Genomic DNA, 22258 nt, shown 5'->3' on the forward strand with positions numbered 1-22258 from the left:
CTGCAACATTTTATTGAAATTCACCAGAAGTGAAAAGTTAATTTTAAGTTTTGAAAACAGAACAATACCTTTAAAATACCTTTAGCATCGCGCTAAGCATCATGGGATTGATGGGCGGTCATTACGATCCAGCTAGCTTCGTTTTCACACAGTTTGCTTTTAGCGCCAAAACTGAGAGAAAACACAAATTTGGCGTTAAAACATGTGAAGCATGAGAGTGAGAAAGGTTAAAAATCTCCATGTGCTCCTCTTACATCTAACTGCTCATCTTCCTCATCCTCAAACAACAACAGTGAAGATCATGAAACGGATGAAGACGACGGTAACCGTTCTAAGTTACTGCTAGCATTAGCCTGACTGCGGCTAACGACGAGTTTAGCGAGGAAGAGGAGGAAATGACTCCAAGGTAGGAGGACTACTACCACCAACACCTGGGAGACCCATCCATGAGAGGTGAAGGTGGAGGATACCTGTCCACCAACCATCCCCGTCAGCTGAACGGAGTTTCCTTCATCTGAGGATCATTAAGAGCTGCTAGTGTTTGTGTGGTTGGCAGTTCTGTCATCATGAGGGAGAGGAGGATGAAGGTTTCTGATGGACCGGGACTAGTTCAGATTATACTTCAGTGGAGGATCATGGACACACATGGACTACAGGAAACACAGCAGACTGAGCAGAGACAACGACCTGTGAGTGAAACATGATCCCCCTTTATTTGAACCTTTATTTCATATCTTGTTTTCTATCTTCTCACTGTCTGCCTGTCAGCACACTGCGCTGTCCGTGGTGCTGAAATATTTGAGCTGGAACCTTTTTCCTCCTGTTATCCTTCTGTTGTTGTTCATCAGAACAGAGTTTGTGGCCAAGTGGATTTATCATATGTTTATTAGATATCAGCCCTACTCACTCAGGATTACTAATAGTCTGATCATTTCACATGTAGTTATTTAACTGGTGAAAATACTAAAAGATGGATTTAGTTGCTCGTGTTTATTTGGAATGCACTGAATATTTTTTTTATGCTTTTATTTTGATAGTATTAGTCATTTTGGCACTTTGTGTTATGTGTGTAAGAAGGGCGTTCCTCAGAGAAGGTGGATGTTTTTTTCAGAAAGTCAAAGTGAAAGTTAGTCAGAGTGTTGGCAGAGCTGCAGGAGAGGAGACGTCTCTCTGTTTCTCTCTGAAGACTAATTCAACTGAAGACAAACACTGGTGAGTACACTGACTAACACACACAACAACACTAACTATTCAGACTAAATGTTGTTTGAAGTCCAGCACTAAACACAAGTCAAAGCTGAAGAAGAGAGACTGAACTCAGACTAGTTCTTATCAGACTGAATACACAGCTAGGATCATCTTTAGCTACTTTACACTCTTTTACAGCTCTTTCCTCCAACTTAGAAACTAGTTTGAACGTGACAGATCTCACTGATTGACTTTGTTTAGTAGAAAGCAGAGGCTTTATTTAGTCATCATGAAGAAAACAAACCAGATAGACCAGTTTTACTACAAGCTGACCATCCCAGTATAAATAGTTTCTCAGTGAGTTGAGTAGGGAGTGGAGAGTAGGGGAGACCGGGGTTGGCTGTTCCACTTTTTCACTCTGCTGTGTTTTACTCATGATCAATACATCTGACAGTGATTGTTCCTCAGTCAGACTTTAGTTAAAGGTCTGTCAGTGAAATGAGTCCATTTTATTCTTGTAGATTATTTGATGAGTGACCAGACGTCCCTGATTTCAGGGGACAGTCCCCGTTCTAACAGACCCATCCCCAGAAATGTCCCCATTTTACTGGGAATTTAAAAGAACTCCCACAAAGTTAAGTGGATGCTGCAGCTCTGACATATTTCAAACTGATCCTCTGTCAAAGAATTGATAAAATGTTGGTGGTTTTGTCTGCAGCCTGGAGGCATTTTGATGAGTCATTAAGTGCTAACATTAAACTCAGGCATTTCCTGTAAGGAAGTAGTCTCATGTTCCTTCAAAATAAAAGTCAAGGTGTGTCATGCCAATGAAATGCCTTTAGTGTGAAGCTCCAACTGAGTGAAATGTTTGGTTTTCATAAGTGATACTTGATACAGAGCTAAGGCAGCTCATTGTTACAAAAAGATGAAATCAAAGAAATAAAGTGAAATATAAAAATCTTGTGAATCTAGAATACGATCCTGATCACTTCCAAAATTTATTCCCTAACCCTTTTTGTTTTTGACAGCCTCTGCAGCTTTTTCTGCATATTTTTCATTTTAAAAACTGGACATTGCAAAGTAAAATAGATATTTTAGTCTATTTATATAAGTATACATCCAGCTTATTTGAGTGTTTGTTCACTAATAACTTGACTTAATTCCTTCAAGTTCAGCCGGTCATTTGTCCTCTCTTTAAATGCAGCACTGCTCCTACTACTGTAGGGTCTAATGTCAGTATACTTTAACATGTCATCAATAACACAGCTGTAGTCTGAAATGTGTCCCTCAGTATCCAGTAATTAGAACAGCTGATTCGTCTATTAATGAGGAGACTGAGAGAGAAAAGAGAGAAAAAGACAGGAGGAGAAAAGAAGAAGAAATAGGAAACTTATTGTATTAATGATGAACTTTAACTGGTTTAGACACAGAGAAAACAACCAAACGTGAACTCCTGAAAGTGTAAATGCTGAAACATTCCCCGGGGGTCATTGGACGTCAGTGAGGCATTTTGTACATGCACATTTGTATTCCAGTATTGGAAAATGTACAGTGCGGTGAAAAAATATTTGCCCGCTTTCTGATTCCTGCCTTTTTTGCGTATTTATCACACTTAAATGTGACCGAAGTCAGATGAAGTTCCTGCAAGTCGGCATTCCGGTGGTTGAGAAAAATGGATACTAAGTCATTTTCTTCAAAATGATCATTTTTCGTTTTTTTCTCATTTTATGCAAGTCTAACATTTTAACTACTCAATCAATGAAAAAAGTAACACAAATGTGATATTTAAAAGCATTAATTTTGTGTTTTAAAATGCCCTGTTTTCGGAGTTGCTGAAGGGATATTGAGGGGAGGGGAAAGCGAAACTGCTGGGTGATAATTGGCCACTCAGCCTGCCATTGTTCGCAGTTTGGCCCAGTGAGATGGGCAATAACAATCACCGCATGGCTCAAATGTCACCCCTTCACGGCATGTAAATACAGCTGTTTCTAGCTATCACCTTTATCAACAAGCCTCAAGATGCACCCTGCAGCGGAGAAAAGTAGAAGAGACGATGAAGAAGCAGCAAGAATGATCAACAGACTTGGGACAACTTCAAGATCACTCGACAGTGAAAGTTTGATGAAGGCAGATTTCCAATGGGAATGTTTTGATGAGCGTCACCAGTCCGATTCAGAAGCTTGGTTTGGGTGGACTTTATGTAAATGTGGCTCTATTGTTCATGCCCATTGACTGGCCTGCCTGAAGGTAGGAAAAGTCCTGAAACTTTGAGCCTGATTTTCTCAGAACAAACAAAAACTAGAAGTTAACATTCAAATGAGCATATCTTTGTAAAATATGCTCAGATTAAGGTGTATGATACACCATTTGAAAGCGTGGAATCTACGCTTTCATGATGTGTAAAAAAACTCAAAAATGATCTCAGATGACTTGCAGGAGTTTTTACCAGCTTTAGTCACAAATGTTTTGGATCATCAAACCAATTTTTATATTTCACAAAGACAGCACAAGTAAATAGAAAATGCAGTGTCTGAATGATTATTTAAGGTTTTAAGGTAGGACAAAATCTAAACCTATCTGAACCTGTGTGAAAAAGTAATTGCGCCCCTTGTGAAATCATGAGTTAACTGTGATTAACCACAGTTCTTGGAAAGCTGAGTTCAGTTTCACTGGCCACACCCAGGCCTGATTACCAGATTTGATGAATGAAGAAATCCCTTAAATAGAAGCTGTCAGACAAAGTGAAGTAGACGACAAGATCTCAGAAAGAAACGCATCATGTCACCATCCAAAAGAAATTTAAGAACAAATGAGAAACAAAGTGATTGAAATCTATCAGTCTGGAAAAGGTTACAAAGACATTTCCAAGGCTTTGGGACTCCAGAGAACCACAGTCAGAGCCATTATCCACAAATGGAGAAAAATGGGAACCGTGGTGAAACTTCCCAGAAGTGGTCGGCCAACCAAAATGACTCCAAGAGTGCAATGACGACTCATCAAGGAGAACTCAGAACCCCATCCAAAGACCTGCAGGCCTCACTGGCCTCAGTTAAGGTCAGAGTTCATGACTCAACCGTTAGAAAGACGCTGGGCAACAATGGCATCATGGGAGAGTTCCAAAGCCAAAACCACTGCTGACAAAAAAGAACACAAAGACTCGTCTCACATTTGCCAAGAAACATCCTGATGATCCCCAAGACTTTTGGAGGATTATTCTGTGGACTGATGAGACAAAAGCTGAACTTTCTTGAAGGTGTGCGGCCCGTTACATCTGTAGTAAAAATAACACAGCATTTGATAAAAAGAACATCATCAACAGTCAAACATGGTGGTGGCAGTGTGATGGTCTGGGGCTGCTTTGCTGCTTCAGGACCTGGACCACTTGCTGTGATTGATGGAACCATGAATTCTGTTGTCTACCAGAAAATCCTGAAGGCCAACGTCCGGCCATCAGTTCATGACCTCAAGCTCAAGCACTCTTGGGTTATGCAGCAGGACAACGACCAAAACATACCAGCAAGTCCACCTCTGAATGGCTCAAAATAAACAAAATGAAGGTTTTGGAGTGGCCAAGTCAAAGTCCACGCTTAAGTCTAGTTGAGATGCTGTGGTGTGACCTGAAATGGGCAGTTCATGCTGGAAAACCCTCCAATATGGCCGAGTTAAAGCAATTCTGTGAAGAAGAGTGGGACAACATTCCTCCACAGTGATGTGAAAGACTCATCAGCAGCCAAGCAACGCTTGATTTCAGTTATTGCTGCCAAGGGTAGAACAACCAGTTATTAGGTACAGGGGGCAATTACTTTTTCACACAGGGTCAGATAGGTTTGGATTTTTTTTACCCCTTAAAAAATTTGATAATCACTCAGACACTGCATTTGCTATTTACTTGGGTTGTCTGTGAAATATAAAAGAGGTATGAAATTCCCAACATTTAAGTGTGATAAATATGCTAAAAACTCAGGAATCAGAAAGGAGGCAAATACTTTTTCACAGCACTGTATGTGGAAAGTTTGTCATTGTTCAAAGAGATTCTGCATCATGTTAAATGGACTATTCCTCCAGGCTGAGACATCCTGCTGTAGACTTTTGGCGTACTCTTGACTGAACCTGCACAACCTGCAGGTGTGAGTAGAGGAGAATGTTTAAAGTGTCCCAATATTCTTGGGCCAATTGTAACCACATCCAAAATACTGAGCTAGCTGCAAAGGCAGCTGATCTGAAAAACCAGTTAAGCATGCACAGCAAAAGACTGCCATGACTTTTGTCTTATTTAAGCATTTGTCTCAGAACAGCATGTTCTTTTGATTTGTCTGATTTCCAGTTTTGACGATCCTGACTACTGCTGTCAGTGCAGGTCAGATTATTTGCAGATGGGCTAATGACTTTTAGCAGGAGGACCATCAGCTGATGTAAGACCCATGCATTGGTGCATCATGACCAAGAATACCTCACTGCTGTTTAATTCAATAATCAACACAATGGGAAGGATTGATTTCACATTTTCAATATGGAGTTGTCTTTGTGTTTGAAATACTAAATTTTCTAATTTTAAACATGCACTTTTTGTCCCCAGGTTGTAGAAATGGCTGCTGCCAGCTGTCTGCTGACTGAAGATCAGTTCCTGTGCTCCATCTGTCTGGATGTCTTCACTGATCCCGTCAGCACACCATGTGGACACAACTTCTGTCAAAACTGCATCACTGTACACTGGGATAGTAATGTCTCACATCGGTGCCCCAACTGTAATGAGAGGTTCTCCACCAGACCACAGCTGAAGATCAACACTGTCCTCAAGGAGATGGCTGCTCAGTTCAGACAGTCAGCTCAGCAGAAACCCAGCAGCAGCAGCTCAGAGAGACAAGTTTCCAAACCAGGAGGAGTTCCCTGTGACATCTGCACTGGAACCAAACTGAAGGCCCTGAAGTCCTGCCTGGTGTGTCTGGCTTCTTACTGTGAGACTCACCTGGAGCCTCATCTGACCAAGTCAGGTCTGAAGAGACATCAGCTGATCGACCCTGTGGAGAACCTGGAAGACAGGATGTGTGAGAAGCACGACAAACTGCTGGAGCTGTTCTGTAAGAACGACCAGAGGTGTGTCTGCGTGATGTGCACCTATTCAGACCACAAGACTCATGATGTTGTTCCTCTGAAAGAAGAATATGAAGGGAAGAAGGCCGAGCTGGGGAAGACAGAGGCTGAAATTCAGCAGATGATCAAGAAGAGACGAGTGAAGATTGAAGAGCTCAAACACTCAGTGGAGCTCAGTGATGAGAACGCAGACAGAGAGATAGCAGAAGGTGTTAGAGTCTTCAGCACTCTGAAAGAATCTGTAGAGAGACGCCAGGCTGAGCTCATCAACAGCATCAAAGAGAAGCAGAGAGAGACGGAGAAACAGGCTGAAGGCTTCATCAGAGAGCTGGAACAGGAAATCTCTGAGCTGGAGAAGAGAAGTGCTGAGGTGGAGCAGCTCTCACGCTCTGAAGACCACCTCCAACTCCTCCAGAACTTCACGTCTCTGAACGCTGCTCCACCCACCAAGGACTGGACTGAAGTCAGAGTCCATCCACCTTCATATGAGGGGACTGTGGTGAGAGCTGTGAAGCAGCTGGAGGAGACCATCAGTGAACAGATGAAGAAGCTGTTTGTGGCCAAGCCGAGGAGAGTCCAGCAACTTGAGGTGGATGTGACACTATAATGCAAAATTCAGTATCTGTCCCATACTAAGTAAATACTGGGCCAGTATTGTTGGTACTCAGTACCATTACTTTTCACTTATAAATGCAGCAGTAAACTCAGTTCTTAAATGTCTGTTAAAAGGGCCAGTAAACACTCAAACAACATAACATATCACTTATTTATCAGTCTCTTTTTTTCTGAGTTATTTGAAACTATTAACTTTTTAAAGTAAAACATACATCACAGCAGGATTTCAATTTGTTATTTTAGTTATACAGGACTTATTTTTATGATATGTTATGTTATATTATGTTTTATGTTATTATGTTATGTTATATGTTTTTCTAAATGAGCTTTATAGAAATAGATGTCTTGGGACAGTAGGCATGAATGTTCTTCTTAAAATGCTCTTTGTTTTGTTAAATCTGCAGCCAAACAACCTGGACCCGGAGATGAAGAACCTCTTTGACATCTGTGGCATCACTGAGGCTCAGCTAAAGGACCGAGAGACGTCTAAGGTCATCAACAACTTCATCCAGAAGAAGGGAGGCGTGGAGGCGGTCAAGAACGAGTTCAGGAAGTAGGGTGAGAAAATATATAAAGGAAAATCCTGCAGCAGGGTCTAAAGACTGAATCTCCTTGGAGTTGATCAGGATTTTACTGCACAATGATTGGTTTTTGCATCTATGTGACTGGTTCTGTCAGGTAGGAGAAAAAGGCAAAGTGCATATACGTAAGTCTGAAAGTATCAAATCATAGCGCAGCCTGTCTGACTTGGCTTTCCTGAGAGTTTACTTTTCCTTCAAGCTAAAACCATGTGACTTTTTTTATGAACTCACTTGAAGTCATCTCACAGTTTCACCTAAAGTATCATTTTCTTTTCCTCTGCTGTATTTTTCTATCAGACAGCAGGTTTGAGGTGCACACATTAAACAGAATCTTCTGTCGGAGTTTTTTATTCTACGTGACAGACTCCTCCTCTTCTTTCCCGAGTTTCTCTCCACGTTTTATTCATGTTAAAGCTGCAGTAAGCGATTTATTTTTAGTGTTCGATGCCCAAAAAACAACACAACCCGTCAGGGTCTTGTTATTGAAGCCATCTAACAGAATAACACACTTCTGCAATGCACTCTCACTTGAGAAAAACCAGCAAGGGCCGATGCTTCAACCAATAAGGAGGCTAGTGCTCACAGCCTGTCAGGCTCAGGTCAGAGGGAGCGTTCCTATTGGCCGCTGTATTAGGTGCGCTTCCGCCCCTCAGCTCAGTGAGAAGTTGATACAATGGCGGAGTTACCAGTGGTGTTTGGTCCTATATAGAACTTGTTCATGCTGAGACTAAGTCTTTTCTAACCTGTGATTCAGCCATTGAGTTCAGTGGAAGAGCGGAGCAAAATCACTCCACGAGAGCTTTGCCACCATCAGTATTCTATTCAGCAGACAGGCACAATCGTGAGGAGGTATGTGAGAAGAGGGGCGGAGCTACGGAGCTCAAACAGGGAGAAGAACAGGAAGGGAGGGGGAGTAGAGTTGATTCTACCCGGTTCTTATGGAACGTTACTTACTCAGTCTTTAAACCGTTCCGTTTGAAAGCGGGAGTGACGAGAGGACTGTGACAGGAATCCAAATTTAGGATGATGGAGGTGTGTGTGTCTGAGTGTGTGTGAACCTGAATCTCAGACATCAATGGTTGGATCTAAAAGAATCACAGAAAAACAGAAGATCTTTTTCATGCTCAGTTAATTCAGAGTTTTCTGATGTCATTCTCTGATGTTTACAGGTCATCAGTTGTTGATTAGCGTTGGTGTTGACCTGAACTTAAATGAACCCTGGTGAATACATTCCTGTTTTTCAACAAAAATTGCAGTGACTAGAAACATAAAATCTGATCTCACACAAAGTTAAAAAGAGCATCAAATCCTGACTTTTTAGGTGTTTAAATTTGAAAGTTTTTTAAAATATAACAGAGTATCATAGATTTTATTGAAACCAGTTTACCACCAAAGAGTAGGGAGATTTCCTCTCTTCAGTTTTCTTTGGGATAAATAAAGCACCCATCCATCCAGCGTCAAACCCAGAGGGCTGCAGTGATGGTTGTCCTTCTGGAAATTTGTCCCATCTCCACTCAGGATCTCTGGAGCTCAGTCAGAGTGGCCATCAGGTTCTGGGTCACCAGGGTTTACTGTTACATAAGAACTTAAAACTTTAGCAGAACCATCAGGTGTGGAGTCGTGGTGACATTTAAATTATTTCATCTTCCAGTGAGCTGATGGTTCATGGATTTTTTTTGTCTGTCTCCTGCAGTTCCCCCTCCAATTCCATCTCATGGCAGTGCCCCTCCTCCTCCACCACTCCACAGAGAAAGCCGTGGAAAATCTTGTCCTCCTCCTCCGTCCAAAGACCTTGGAGCTCCTCTTCCTCCTCCTCCGTCCAGAGCTCCTGCCTCAGCTCCTCGCCCTCCTCCTCCATCAAGAAGAAAACCTCTAGGAGCCCCGCTGCCTCCTCCCCCTCCTCCAAAAGGAGGAGGTCACTAGCCTTCTTCTCCTCCCCACCATCACCGCCAGCCTCCCCCTCCTCCTCCCACTCTACTGTAGCTCCTCAAGCCCCGCCTCCTCCACCAGCACACCAGTCTCCCATCAACAGTGGTGCTCCTGCTCCACCTCCCTAACCTCCACCTCCCCCTCCCGGCCCTTCTCCTCCTCCAGAGCTGGACGGCATCAGAGGAGAAAGAGACTCTCCTTACTCACCTCCAGAATTCCAGAGTTGTCCCCCTTTTGCAGCTATAACAGTCTCCACTCTTCTTGGAAGGCTTTCCGCAAGATTCTGGAGTGATTCTGTGGGGACTTGTGTCCATTCATTCTGTAGAGCATTTATGAGGTCAGGCACTGATGTTGAACCAGGAGGCCTGGCTCACAATCTCTGTTCCAGTTCATCCCAAAGGTGCTGGATGGAGTTAAGGTCAGGGCTCTGTGTGGGCCGGTCAAATACTTCCACACCAAACTCATCAACCCATGTCTTTATAGTCAGGGTGTCAAACTAGACATCAATATAAGAGAAATTCTGACATGCTAGTCCTGTCGAGTCGTGGTCGTGGGGTGTCTTGGACATGTCATTAATTATGTCACACTACAAGACCTGTTGTTGTAACCCGCCACTCTAAATCAGGCCTGAGTTTTCCCAATGAGCTTCAACATTGCAGTGGGGTCTAAATCTGGCTAAATGCGTGTAGTCTGAGTCGGCCTTTAATTCAGATTAGATACAAACTAAAGAGGAAACTGTAGCACTCAAAAATAAGAATAATCCAAAAACACGATTACCAACAAAATACTAGATTATGACAACAAGATCAAAGTTAGAGTCAAAAAGATTTGAATATACCAAATCCCCCCAAGACACACTTAGCAGAGATGAGGACATGGAGGGGCAGGAGAGGATGAGGAACGTCTCTGAATGATAGACAGCGCCACCTGGAGGATTAGAATGTTATAACTTTAATATGTTTTAAACGATTAGCCCAATATTTTCAATCCATTCTTACAGTCTTAATATAAATTTATGTCTTGGTGAATAATTTTAAGTGTAGAGATTTAAAGGAATAAACATTAAATTTACCCAGTCCAGGGGTTAGTTGTTTATTCCTTTTTTTATTTTTTCCATCATAAAATGAAATAAGATCTTTAGGAATCATATTTTTGTGCAAATCATTTAATATATAATATCCATATATCCTGGTAACCGGCAGTTATAAATGAATGTTTCATGGTGTATTATAAAACTCATGTTTGTAGCTGATCTTAGCTAATCTTGAGATGTAGGAGTTTGTGGGATAGGATTTGTAAAACCAAAGTTTTCACACGGTGTACAGAATTACTGTAAACATCCCATTATAAAAGAAGTAGGTCTGACCAAGCACTTTAAGGCATGTACATTAAAGCCTGGCAGGCTGAGTGTGTGCTTTTAAAGAAGGATTGGAAATAAAGTGATGATTGAATTATTCTCATTAATTTACTCTCTTTGCTCTACTGTAGGCTTGTTTGATCATTTACTCTGTCAGTGACTTTACATACATTTAAGTAGGAATTTGATAAGTTTCCTTTATTCACATATAATCATTATTACAGAGGTGTTTTTTAAGTTTTGTCACGTTTTGTGTACCATCAAGGTTTGTGTGGCTCAGCTGCTGTTGCTGAGACAGTGTAAAAACCAGCGGGGCCATTTGAGACTCTGTGCTGAAGTAAAATCCTCCAGACAATCTGGAACTAAATTTAAACTTTTAAGTCTCAAAGCTCAGAGACCAGTGACTCAAAGACTTTCCAGACTTCCAGGCTGCCAGAGATAGAAAAGCTCCTTCTTGCTGCCCTGATTGTCTTTTGGAGACTCCAGCTTTAGGTCTAGTTGGCACGTGTTCCTGGGACTTCTGTGTTGCTGGTCAAAGCTGTTCATCTTAGGTAGCCTCAGATATACCAGACGAGTACTGGTTTGGGCTGAACAGACAGTCCAGTCAGGGAGTGTCCCAGTGACTGTAGGCTGAACGGTAATCCAACTTCAGTCAAGGCAGGAAATCCAGAAGGAGGCATAGCTGGATCTATGAGGTAAAAACAGAAAATCAGAAACCAACCAACAGAGATAAACAGAAACTAAACATCCAGGTATAAATGGTCTCAGATGACTCCTTGTTGATAGGATTTAAAGGTCTTTTAAAGCATTTAGTCACTTCTATTCTATGATGTATTCATTTGTCATTTCATTCATTGTTAATTCTTTTTGATGTTTGAAATAAAAACCCTTTAAAAGCTTCCAAGAGTTTCGTTGGTTTTCTGTCCATTCCTGAACACGTTAACTCTTTAATATCACTTTAACTCAAATTATTTTAACACCACTACTTTTTTTGTTGTACAATTAATGCATGCGCGTTCTCTGTGACCCTCGATCCATCTCATAGCTTTAGAGATCAGGAAATGCCGTGATGATGCAGTGCAAGCGAGCAGATATGGATACAGGACAGAGCCTTTTCAATGTCAGGTTCAGCTTCAGATCATGCCAGATAAGATTGAAGTTATTTTCTCTTACTGTTGACGTGAACTTTGTCACCCAGACTCTGTAGAGTCTTCAATACCCCGGACCGCTTGCTGGCCAAGCACACCGCCAAGAGAGAGTTGCCCCCCTTAGCCAAAGGCAGACCATGCTGGATTGTTTACAACAGAGACGCTCAGACAACTAAGCAGGTAGCAGTGTGGCAGTCCGGGGCTTTGTCCCGGGGAGCCGACTCACTTTGGGGCTGCTATGATTTATTTATTTATGTATTTATGCTCTGCACTGGCTCCATAACGGCGCTGCCCCTTAATCATACTGCAGTCACACCATCTGTGCTTCAGATAAATGCAGTCACACCAACCAGGCTTTAAATTCTGTTGCACACGTAGACAAAATTTTACGGGACTGTGTCTGTGATGCGTTCAGTGGCATCATGAAAATTCGGGTTCTCTTGGAAAATGGCTGATGCGACAAATCCATGAATGGAAATCAAATCTTTACTGTCTTGATGGTCCCTGTTAATTTTTTGAAACATGTCAAAATGCATCAGAAAGTAAACTTTCAATTGAATTTCGGACACTTTAACCGTAGCATTATTGATTTAGAGCGCTCCAAAATCAGGCTTGTGAGGCCCAATCACTAAACCAGCAGATATTGAAATATTCATAACAAATCAACATCAAATTGTGTCCTTTAAAGTCCAACAGAATATTGTAAGGTGCATTCCCAGGTACCTCTGCTGATTTTCAGACAGGTTGACAGCAGCATTACTGATTTAGAGCACTCCAGGATCAGGCTTGTGTTTGATAACCTCAAACTTCTGAAGCTCACTGAATGTAGTTATTTTTTAAAATGCTTGTATGATGTTTAATGTATGTAGACTCAATGATAGACGATGTGATCTTATTCCAATGTGCACTCTCTCTCATGCACATAATACAAAGAACAAACAACTAACAGGTAAAAGTAAGCTGAAATATAGAAGTTTTAGTGAGACCTGCAGAAGTCCACAAATGTGGATTGAGCTTGAAACCACAATAAAATGTCATCATTTTTGTCTGTCTTCAAAAAGAGCCTGAGACCACAGCTGCTACTAAAATATGTTAAATCCTAACCCTCAGAGGATCTCTGCTCATTTCTTAATAGCTTCCCATATAAAAATATACTCCAGTTAATTTATATTGCTATTTTCTAAGGGCCATTGTCTACATGCACTGTTTCAGTGTCATATTTAGGATCTTTAGAGTAAATTTTAGGATGTGTTAGAGTGTTGAGATAATATTAGGAAGGTTGGTTGAGTTTGTAATTGTGTATGTTATGTATTATGTGTTATTTGTAAATGATGTAATGATGTCTGGGCCCCAGTCTGCAAGCTCTGCATAGCTTCTGATGAGCTCCATTTCACAAGTGAGTTTTTTATGAATTATCATGGAGGATTGTTCTGTATGTTTGTTGGTTTTGTGGATAAACTGACTGATTAAAAAACTGGGTGTACTGTTAAAGTTAAAACATAAAACAGACCAACACGACAGGATTCCAGTGAACATGCTGACTACAGCTGGGTGTACACTGTGCACATTTTTGTCTAGCATAGCATACCCACTGTAACTACACTGTTCCATTTTATACTGCCCCCCTATCACCAGTTACAGCCAATAACAGTGTGTGTAGCTGCCTCTCATTGAGAAAGTAGCAAATAAGAAACAGACCGGACTTCAACTTGGACCGCCTGTGTATGTAGGACACGCCTTTACCACTTGGTCATCAGTGCAACAACTTTTAAAAATCAAAGAGAAGCAAACATCTGACCCAGTGATTTAAGTCTTTTTTCTGTTGTTTTGCCTCGTTTTATGTCCTCAGTAAGCATCTGACTCATAAAGAGTTAAATTATGTTATGAAACAGTGAAGGAGTGTTTGAGGGCATGATTCCAGACAGTAAAGTCTTTCATATCTTAAATGGGCGTCACTGCAGTCTGTCCTGTTTTTAATTGTACCTAGTTGTAGTTGTCGTGCTGGCATTTCAGACAAACAAACAACAACAAAAGTCAAACTGTTGTCTTGTTCCAGAGTTAAGTCAGTGTATTTTCAACAGAGGAAATCAAATCTCCTTCAGATCAACAGTGAGAGGAGGAGCAGCAGTGAAAGAGGAGAAGCTTTAACTTCTGTTTGTTCCTGAAATGAAAGTGAAAGTTAGTCAGAGTGTTGGCAGAGCTGCAGGAGAGGAGACGTCTCTCTGTTTCTCTCTGAAGACTAATTCAACTGAAGACAAACACTGGTGAGTACACTGACTAACAAACACAACAACACTAACTATTCAGACTAAATGTTGTTTGAAGTCCAGCACTAAACACAAGTCAAAGCTGAAGAAGAGAGACTGAACTCAGACTAGTTCTTATCAGACTGAATACACAGCTAGGATCATCTTTAGCTACTTTACACTCTTTTACAGCTCTTTCCTCCAACTTAGAAACTAGTTTGAACGTGACAAATCTCACTGATTGACTTTGTTTAGTAGAAAGCAGAGGCTTTATTTAGTCACCATGAAGAGAACAAACCAGATAGAGCAGTTTTACTACAAGCTAACTAGCCTAGCTTAGACAGTCTCTCAGTGAGAGTTCAGGAGGGAGTGGAGAGTAGGGGAGACCGGGGTTGGCTGTTCCACTTTTTCACTCTGCTGTGTTTTACTCATGATCAATACATCTGACAGTGATCAATGCTAAATTAGAGAGAAGTATAGGGTCTAACAGTGAAATGTGTTTCCATCTTAAACTTGTAAATGATATAAACATAAAGTTATTATCTGTCAAAGACACTCTGGTTTGTCCCTATAGTTATCAATGGGATTGTTAAGGTTAAAAATAAATGTGTATTGTTTAGGGGTGCACCGATTGCAATTTTCAGGCCGTTCACCAAAAAGCCTGACCTGCTGGTTCTGATTTTGGCCGATCCTGATTTTTTTATAACTGACAGCATACACCTTCAATGTTCCAATCTTATTTAATTGAAAAACATTGAACAATACCCTTGAAACAATACAAACTTGTTGTTTTAACTGCACATGAGGTACTTTTCTCAAATATAAATGAAAAGTTTAGAGCATTGCTGTTCAAACTACTAAATTATATCAGTTCCTTTAGTCTTTCATTTTTCACATTTTAGTGGGCAGAGGTAGATAAGATCGGTGGATAAGATCGGTTTCATATGTATCGGCCGATCACCGATCCCCCAAAATTAAGGGAATCGGCGCTGATACCGATTTTGGCTGATCGATCGGTGCACCCCTAGTATTTTCCTCATTTTTTCAGCTAGAGACACCAAATAAGTTTAAAAGTGAAAACTATCTTTATAATAATCATCAGTGATGATTGTCGGTTGTTTAAGTTAAGTTTGATCCATGTAGTGTTTTTAGAATAGATGGTTTAAAAGTGACATCAGACCAAATATTTAATAAGAACCTGATGAAACACAGCCCTATCATTTAGATGGAATAATCAATGCTACAACCAACCCCAGTCTCCTACAGTACACCTACACTATCCTGGTTTATTTTTATTTTTTTTAACCATGATAACCTAAAATGACGTTCTGTAGGAATCTAGAAATTTAATTTTCCGAGTGTTCCTGTTTCTGTAGTTTGAGCTTTTTTAAAGCATAACTGATGTTTTTACTGACTTTAACAACTGGTACAAACCACTGACTGTATGTTTCTGCAGCTACAGATAATGTTAGGTCTTAGTTGTTCAAGTTTATACTCATGTCAAAGTTAGTTTATCTTTAGGAGTATGCTAGATTGACTTATACTGAAATAATATCACACATTATATAGATATATTCATTTCAGTGCTGATATTCAGTGTAACTTCTAAATCTTGAGTGAGACAGTTCTTTTATAGAAAAGTTACACAAGCAGCAAATAACAGAGAAAAGTAAAAATCAGCAGCAGACTATTGGTTGGTTGAAGATGACATCACAACACAGCAAAGAACTCTATATGGGGAACAGGAATATTCAAAGGTGGAGGGGGGTTTAGCTGCTTTTAAGTCTAGAGAGTATTGACACATTCATGCAAAACTTCTAAAACCCTCCTGGAGAATCAGTGGTAGACATGGATTAAAGCTGCTGTCTAATATGTGGAGAGATGGAGTCAGACAGTGCTCACATATGGTCCAAGTCCACCAAGTGGTGCAGTTCTGATCAGTACAGTTTGACAGAGTTTGGCTCAGTAAACCCTGATCTTACTTATGTTTCCACTGCTGATGTCCATCCAGCCTCGCTTGTTGTGATGGGAAGTTGTCTCTTTTTAGAGACCTGGATCATTTGGCACATCTAAGTGATAAGAGCTGTTCGTTTGATCCCAGATGTCTCTTTATTTTGGTACCAGTTTGGCTTTTAAATTTGTGTTAAGTAACGACATGAAAAAGGCAAGAAAGGACACTGGTACTCAAACAGGGTCAGCTCCTGTCGTTCATATTAAAGAGTCAGCTCATAGAGCAGGCTTCATTACTGGGTTGTTTTCCTCACAAAGTTTGTTTGCTTAATAGTATAACACTGATTTAATTAAAAACATGTTAGTTAAAAAAATAAGGGTGAAAAGCTGTCAAAGTGGCATGACTGGCCTCTTAGATCAGTACAAGACTCCCCAGGACTCTTGTCTCCCTTCATCTGATAGACATGTAGTCACAGGACTGCAGGACTGATTTATTTGTAATACTGATCACCTCCATGCTAGTCTATTGGATTACTTGGCATGGCAGGTCCCACCGCTCCAGTTACTGTGTCTTCAAGTATGCTAAGTGCTAAGTGAACATGAGAGAGACTGGTGCAGGTCCTGTGGACCCAGGAACATAAATGTTATCTTTGCACAAACCTGGGTACATAATCCACTCATCTGTGGTGTTTCTCCATTTCCAGGGAGATTCAGGAAGGTTCGATTCAACCTCTCATATGTTCCATTCCCACTGGATGATAGGGAATGGTTTTTGACACCCATTGATGTGGCACAGTTAGTTGAGTCCTCAGTGTAGGTGGAGCATTTCAGGACAGCTGAATGGATGAACAACATGCGTCCACAGGGCACAGGCTGTTGTGAGAGCTGTTAGGTCAAAGGTGAAGGCTGCCATTGCAAACTTAGAGAACAAATCTGTCATAACCAGTTGATTTTGTTGTTCATCCATGGGTCAGAAAGTTATTGGCAAAATAGGATTTTTTTTTTTTTTTCTTAGTGCTGTCAATTGATTACCAAAAAATAATCAAGTTTTTCACATCAAGTATTTATTTTTATTATTTTAACTTTATGCACAGCACTTTGAAAGTGCTTTTTACCAAAAATGTATCTTTTTTATTATTATCTATAAATTACTATTAATTATTAATGATTAATTACATTTATTTAAATTTAATTACATTTAATTACATTTAAAATACTGCCATTGACTTGTATTTTGGTTGAGATAAATTAGTACATGTATGGTATTTAAATGCAGAAATATTAAACGAACTAGAGTTTTCAAACTTATTTGTGGTTTGTAAATCAGAGTGTCTTAATTCACTGAGCAATAATTTTTATAAACTGCAGTAGAGCCCAGCAGACAAACACATCAGGTAGAAAAAAAATAACTTGTGCTGTGAAGTGAATGATCAGGTGTGGTGTTACCCCGAGGTAGCCGAGGTTGCTGACTGATGTCCAGCGGTCTCTGGTCAGTGTAATAAATGTAGCTCAGGCCAGCTGCTCCACTTTAGCTGCCTTTTTAGCTGTCATACAGTTCACGGATTCTTGTGACAGTAGTTCTCGTAGGTTTTCTGTGGTACGGGTCATCTGAGGCGACCTGGATGATGTCTTGAAGCCCCTTGTTGTCAACGATGTCGATGGTCTGCAGTCTCTGGTGATCCATTAGCAATCGCATGAGTTAGCTTAGATGTTGTCGTTTTGGGGACAAATCTGGGTCTGCTGGACTGCGCCGTTGTAGCTTGATGGTATGGTCACTTGATCCCGTGTTGTTGTTAGCGTCTTTGCTAACATTAGCAACATTAGCTTCCACTGCTTGATCCCGTTGTGGTCAAACTTAGTCATATGATTAAATTGCATTTTTATTTTTTAACGCGTTAGGCTTTCCAGAGTAATCATGAGCGTTAACTTGTTTTATTACCAGGCCTAGTTTTTTTGTATGAGACTTACTGGAGGTGCTTTACCTTATGGTTTGGCCTTCTGCAGCTTAGGCAGGCCTGAAACCAGCCTCTGTCTCTGGCAGCTTTAGGTCTGCATCAGTTAAGCCAATCAACCCCTCCATGACTCACCTCTGCCATGAAGACTTCCTCAATGTCTGTTAAATGTTCTGGATCAGTGGTAGGACCAGTGTGGGGTCTCTGGAACCAACTGAGATCAACATCATACTGGTGTGTATCACTAACTCTTAAAAGGACATTATACTTCCAGACTGTGACTGAGGCACTAGTGAACTTTACAGTCCAACTTTTCCTCTTACACTCCTTTCCACCTAGCCAAAAAGACTCCTGCTTCACATCATAGACAGTTTGGTTACTTCCTAAATATTGAACAAAATCTACAAAACCTAAAACATAGTCCATATATTCCAACCAAGTGTGTAAAAGTTTTGTACAGTTCAACATTTAGAGTTTTTTTTTTAACTATATGAATTTTCCCCTTTTTGTCCTCAGGTTGTAGAGATGTCTGCTGCCAGCTGTCTGCTGACTGAAGATCAGTTCCTGTGCTCCATCTGTCTGGATGTCTTCACTGATCCTGTCGCCTTATCATGTGGACACAACTTCTGTCAAAACTGCATCACTGAACACTGGGATAGTAATGTCTCCTGTCAGTGTCCCAACTGTAAGAAGGTCTTCAACACAAGACCAGAACTACATGTAAATACTTTCATCAAGGAGATTGCTGCTCAGTTCAGACAGTCAGCTCAACAGAAATCCAGCAGCAGCAGCTCAGAGAGACAAGTTTCCAAACCAGGAGAAGTTCCCTGTGACGTCTGCACTGGAACCAAAGTGAAGGCCCTGAAGTCCTGCCTGGTGTGTCTGGTCTCTTACTGTGAGACTCACCTGGAGCCTCATCTGACCATATCAGGTCTGAAGAGACATCAGCTGATGGACCCTGTGGAGAACCTGGAAGACAGGATGTGTGAGAAGCACGACAAACTGCTGGAGCTGTTCTGTAAGAACGACCAGAGGTGTGTCTGCGTGCTGTGCTCAGTTACAGACCACAAAACTCATGATGTTGTTCCTCTGAGAGAAGAATATGAAGGAAAGAAGAATGAAATTCAGCAGATGATCCAGAAGAGACGAGTGAAGATTGAAGAGCTCAAACTCTCAGTGGAGCTCAGTGATGAGAACGCAGACAGAGAGATAGCAGAAGGTGTTGGAGTCTTCAGCGCTCTGAAAGAATCTGTAGAGAGACGCCAGGCTGAGCTCATCAACAGCATCAAAGAGAAGCAGAGAGAGACGGAGAAACAGGCTGAAGGCTTCATCAGAGAGCTGGAACAGGAAATCTCTGAGCTGGAGAAGAGACGTGCTGAGGTGGAGCAGCTCTCACGCTCTGAAGACCACCTCCAACTCCTCCAGACCTTCACGTCTCTGAACTCTGCTCCACCCACCAAGGACTGGACTGAAGTCAGAGTCCATCCACCTTCATATGAGGGGACTGTGGTGAGAGCTGTGAAGCAGCTGGAGGAGACCATCAGTGAACAGATGAAGAAGCTGATCTGTGAGGTGGAGCTGAAGAGAGTCCAGCAGTATGAGGTGGATGTGACACTAGATCCTGATACAGCACATCCTGAACTCATCCTGTCTGATGATGGGAAACAAGTTAAACATGGTGATGTAAAGAAGGATCTCTCAGACAATCCAGAAAGATTTAATCAGTGTGTAAATGTCTTATCAAAGCAGAGTTTCTCTTCAGGCAGATTTTACTACGAGGTTCAGGTTAAAGGGAAGACTGAGTGGTTTTTAGGAGTGGCCAGAGAGTCGATCAACAGGAAGGGAATAATCTTGCGGACTCCTCAGAAAGGTTTCTGGACGATATGGTTGAGGAATGAAAATGAGTACAAAGCTTGTGCTGGTCCATCAGTCCGTCTCTCTCTTCAGTCTGGTCCTGAGAAGGTGGGGGTGTTTGTGGATTATGAGGAGGGTCTGGTCTCCTTTTATGACGTTGATGCTGCAGCTCTGATCTACTCCTTTACTGGCTGCTCCTTCACTGAGAAAATCTACCCATACTTCAGTCCTGGTTTGAATCATGCTGGTAAAAATTCTGCTCCTCTGATCATCTCTCCTGTCAGTCACACTGAGTAGATAGAAAAGAAAAAAATGGATCATGCATACATTGTTGGGTCTTTTTTATTGTAGAGAAGCTCATAGCTTGGCTTATAACATTTTCCCATGTAAGTATAAATAATAAATTGTAAATCAAACAGGATCATGTTCCTGATGTATAAAGTTCACCTGTTTTCCTGAAGTCTCAACAATAAAGTGTCCATAAATCTCCTCTCCTGTTGGTGTGCTGACTGGGAAAGCAGACGTTGTTTACATCAACTACCACATTTGTCCACTAGGTGTCGCTGCAGGACTTTCAAACACATGGAGCTGATCTGTGACTGAAATCTAAAAAGATCTCAGCTGTGACTCTCTGCTCAGTCTGACATGTTTTTGTCCAGATTTTTAAATGAAAGCATCAAAATAAAACAGAATCAGAAAAGAGCAGCTGAGAATAAACAACACCAAGACTTCTCTGAGCTTTAAAGGTTCAACTCTGAAAGTTTACACCTCCAAACCTCAGATACTACTATTGATAATATTATATTTACATGTGGAACCTTGATGTGATGTTTTCTGGCTGTTTTGATAGAAACGGAGATTTTAACTTAAAAGATTATTGAAGCAGAAATACATTCACAAGTCTATATAATGCTTACTACATTATAACAACATAAAAAATATTTTTAGGAGATAAAAAAAAGGTAAAATTGATAGCTAAAAAAACCCAGAGAGTAAGACTTGCAACTAAAAAAAAATGTAAAATCATAAATCAGGCCAACTAAAGGCAGATTTGATCAAAAACAGAATATTTATTGTAAATATGTAACATATGAAAAGACTGCATAGTTTAACATCTTCAGTAACACACGGTATGCAGGTTGTTTTTATTCTGGTGGATTTCTGAGACAGAGAAGAAGAACTCCAGCGGCGAGCGGTACTCCAACCACCACGGCGGCTGCAGGGAGGGAGGTGGAGGATCCTGACCCAGAGTCTTCATTGGCTTCTCCACTTGGATCACAGATAAGACCTCACAGACAGATACATGGGCCCCAAACTAACTAAACAAAGAAACCGCTGACTTCAACTTCACTTTTGACTTGACTGAACTGAACTTTTAACTATTTACAAGAACTTTATTTCTACAACTAAAATAAAAACTAGTTCCCAGGTACATGAGGAAGAATTAGAGAGGACAGTTCACTTCATTTTGTTTATTTGGTTGTTAAAATAAAAGAGCTCTGAAAAGGTGTGCATTTGTATTTTATTTTATTTTACCTTTAAGAAGGAAAATCCACTTTAAAAGTGAACCTTCATGAACTAAATTTTCTGTGAATAAATATTTCTTTGTTTTAATATAAAGTTGTTATTTTGGTTTTACTTACCTCCTCCTGTCAACCTGATGCATGTTGGTGTATTACTATTTCAACTGGCATCTAATCCATTTCAATCTAAAAATTAGTTAGAATATTTTTATGTTTTCTTAAATAAATGAAAAGTATGGTAAATGTTGAGCAGTAATTAGTCAGTCAAATTAAAATTCACTTTCTCGATGACCTGGCTACTCCACAGATAAACACAAAACACAACAACAACAAAAAAACAGGGGAAATATTCTTCCAGAGTGATGTTTAGATGCTCAACATCTATGGAAGAGGATAAGGGCTACTGAAAAAAAAAATTTTGAGACTAATTTTTTTTTTTAGGTGTGGTAAAAAAGTCAGAATACTTAGATTAACTCAAAATTCTGATTTTAATCTATAAATTCTATCTGTCCTTTCAGAAATCAATCTTTAATCTCAGAATTCTTTAACTCTGTAATTCTCAAGTAACAGAAAACCAATCACAGCCCTTTGTTTACATCAAAAGCTCCAGAACTCACTGAGGAAGGTTTCATTTATGGATGGTTTTGTTTGGTTTGTTCAAACATGAGTAAGAACAATTAAAATAAGAGATGTGGCATTTTACAAGGAATATTAACCAAAAGGACGTGGTTAAAGGCAGTCAAGTGGCTCAACAAAAGTTTTTTTTTAATCGGTGGCCCTAATTCGTATACATACATACATACATACATATATATATATATATA

General features: G+C 40.5%; 2 protein-coding genes across 2 annotated transcripts; both read left to right on the top strand.

Moving 5' to 3' along the window:
• The first annotated feature begins 1149 nt into the window (after positions 1-1149).
• LOC121515276 (E3 ubiquitin/ISG15 ligase TRIM25-like) lies at positions 1150-9736 on the top strand. Its single transcript, XM_041795966.1, has 4 exons — positions 1150-1212; positions 5765-6868; positions 7299-7452; positions 9169-9736. The coding sequence occupies exons 2-3, from the start codon at positions 5774-5776 to the stop codon at positions 7449-7451; spliced, it is 1248 nt and encodes a 415-aa protein (XP_041651900.1). The 5' UTR covers positions 1150-1212; positions 5765-5773; the 3' UTR covers position 7452; positions 9169-9736.
• Positions 9737-14091: 4355 nt separating this feature from the next.
• Positions 14092-20352, top strand: LOC121515275 (E3 ubiquitin-protein ligase TRIM21-like). Its single transcript, XM_041795965.1, has 2 exons — positions 14092-14173; positions 18574-20352. The coding sequence occupies exon 2, from the start codon at positions 18583-18585 to the stop codon at positions 20206-20208; it is 1626 nt and encodes a 541-aa protein (XP_041651899.1). The 5' UTR covers positions 14092-14173; positions 18574-18582; the 3' UTR covers positions 20209-20352.
• Positions 20353-22258: the final 1906 nt, after the last annotated feature.

Source organism: Cheilinus undulatus, linkage group 9 (assembly GCF_018320785.1).
Source record: "Cheilinus undulatus linkage group 9, ASM1832078v1, whole genome shotgun sequence".
Taxonomy (NCBI): domain Eukaryota; kingdom Metazoa; phylum Chordata; class Actinopteri; order Labriformes; family Labridae; genus Cheilinus; species Cheilinus undulatus.

Excerpts from the sequence above, each read along its gene's own strand:
- LOC121515276 (XM_041795966.1), top strand. The coding sequence starts at position 5,774 with ATGGCTGCTGCCAGCTGTCTGCTGACTGAAGATCAGTTCCTGTGCTCC. Across the intron at positions 6,869-7,298 it reads GGAGAGTCCAGCAACTTGAG|CCAAACAACCTGGACCCGGA; the intron begins GTGGATGTGACA and ends TTAAATCTGCAG.
- LOC121515275 (XM_041795965.1), top strand. The coding sequence starts at position 18,583 with ATGTCTGCTGCCAGCTGTCTGCTGACTGAAGATCAGTTCCTGTGCTCC.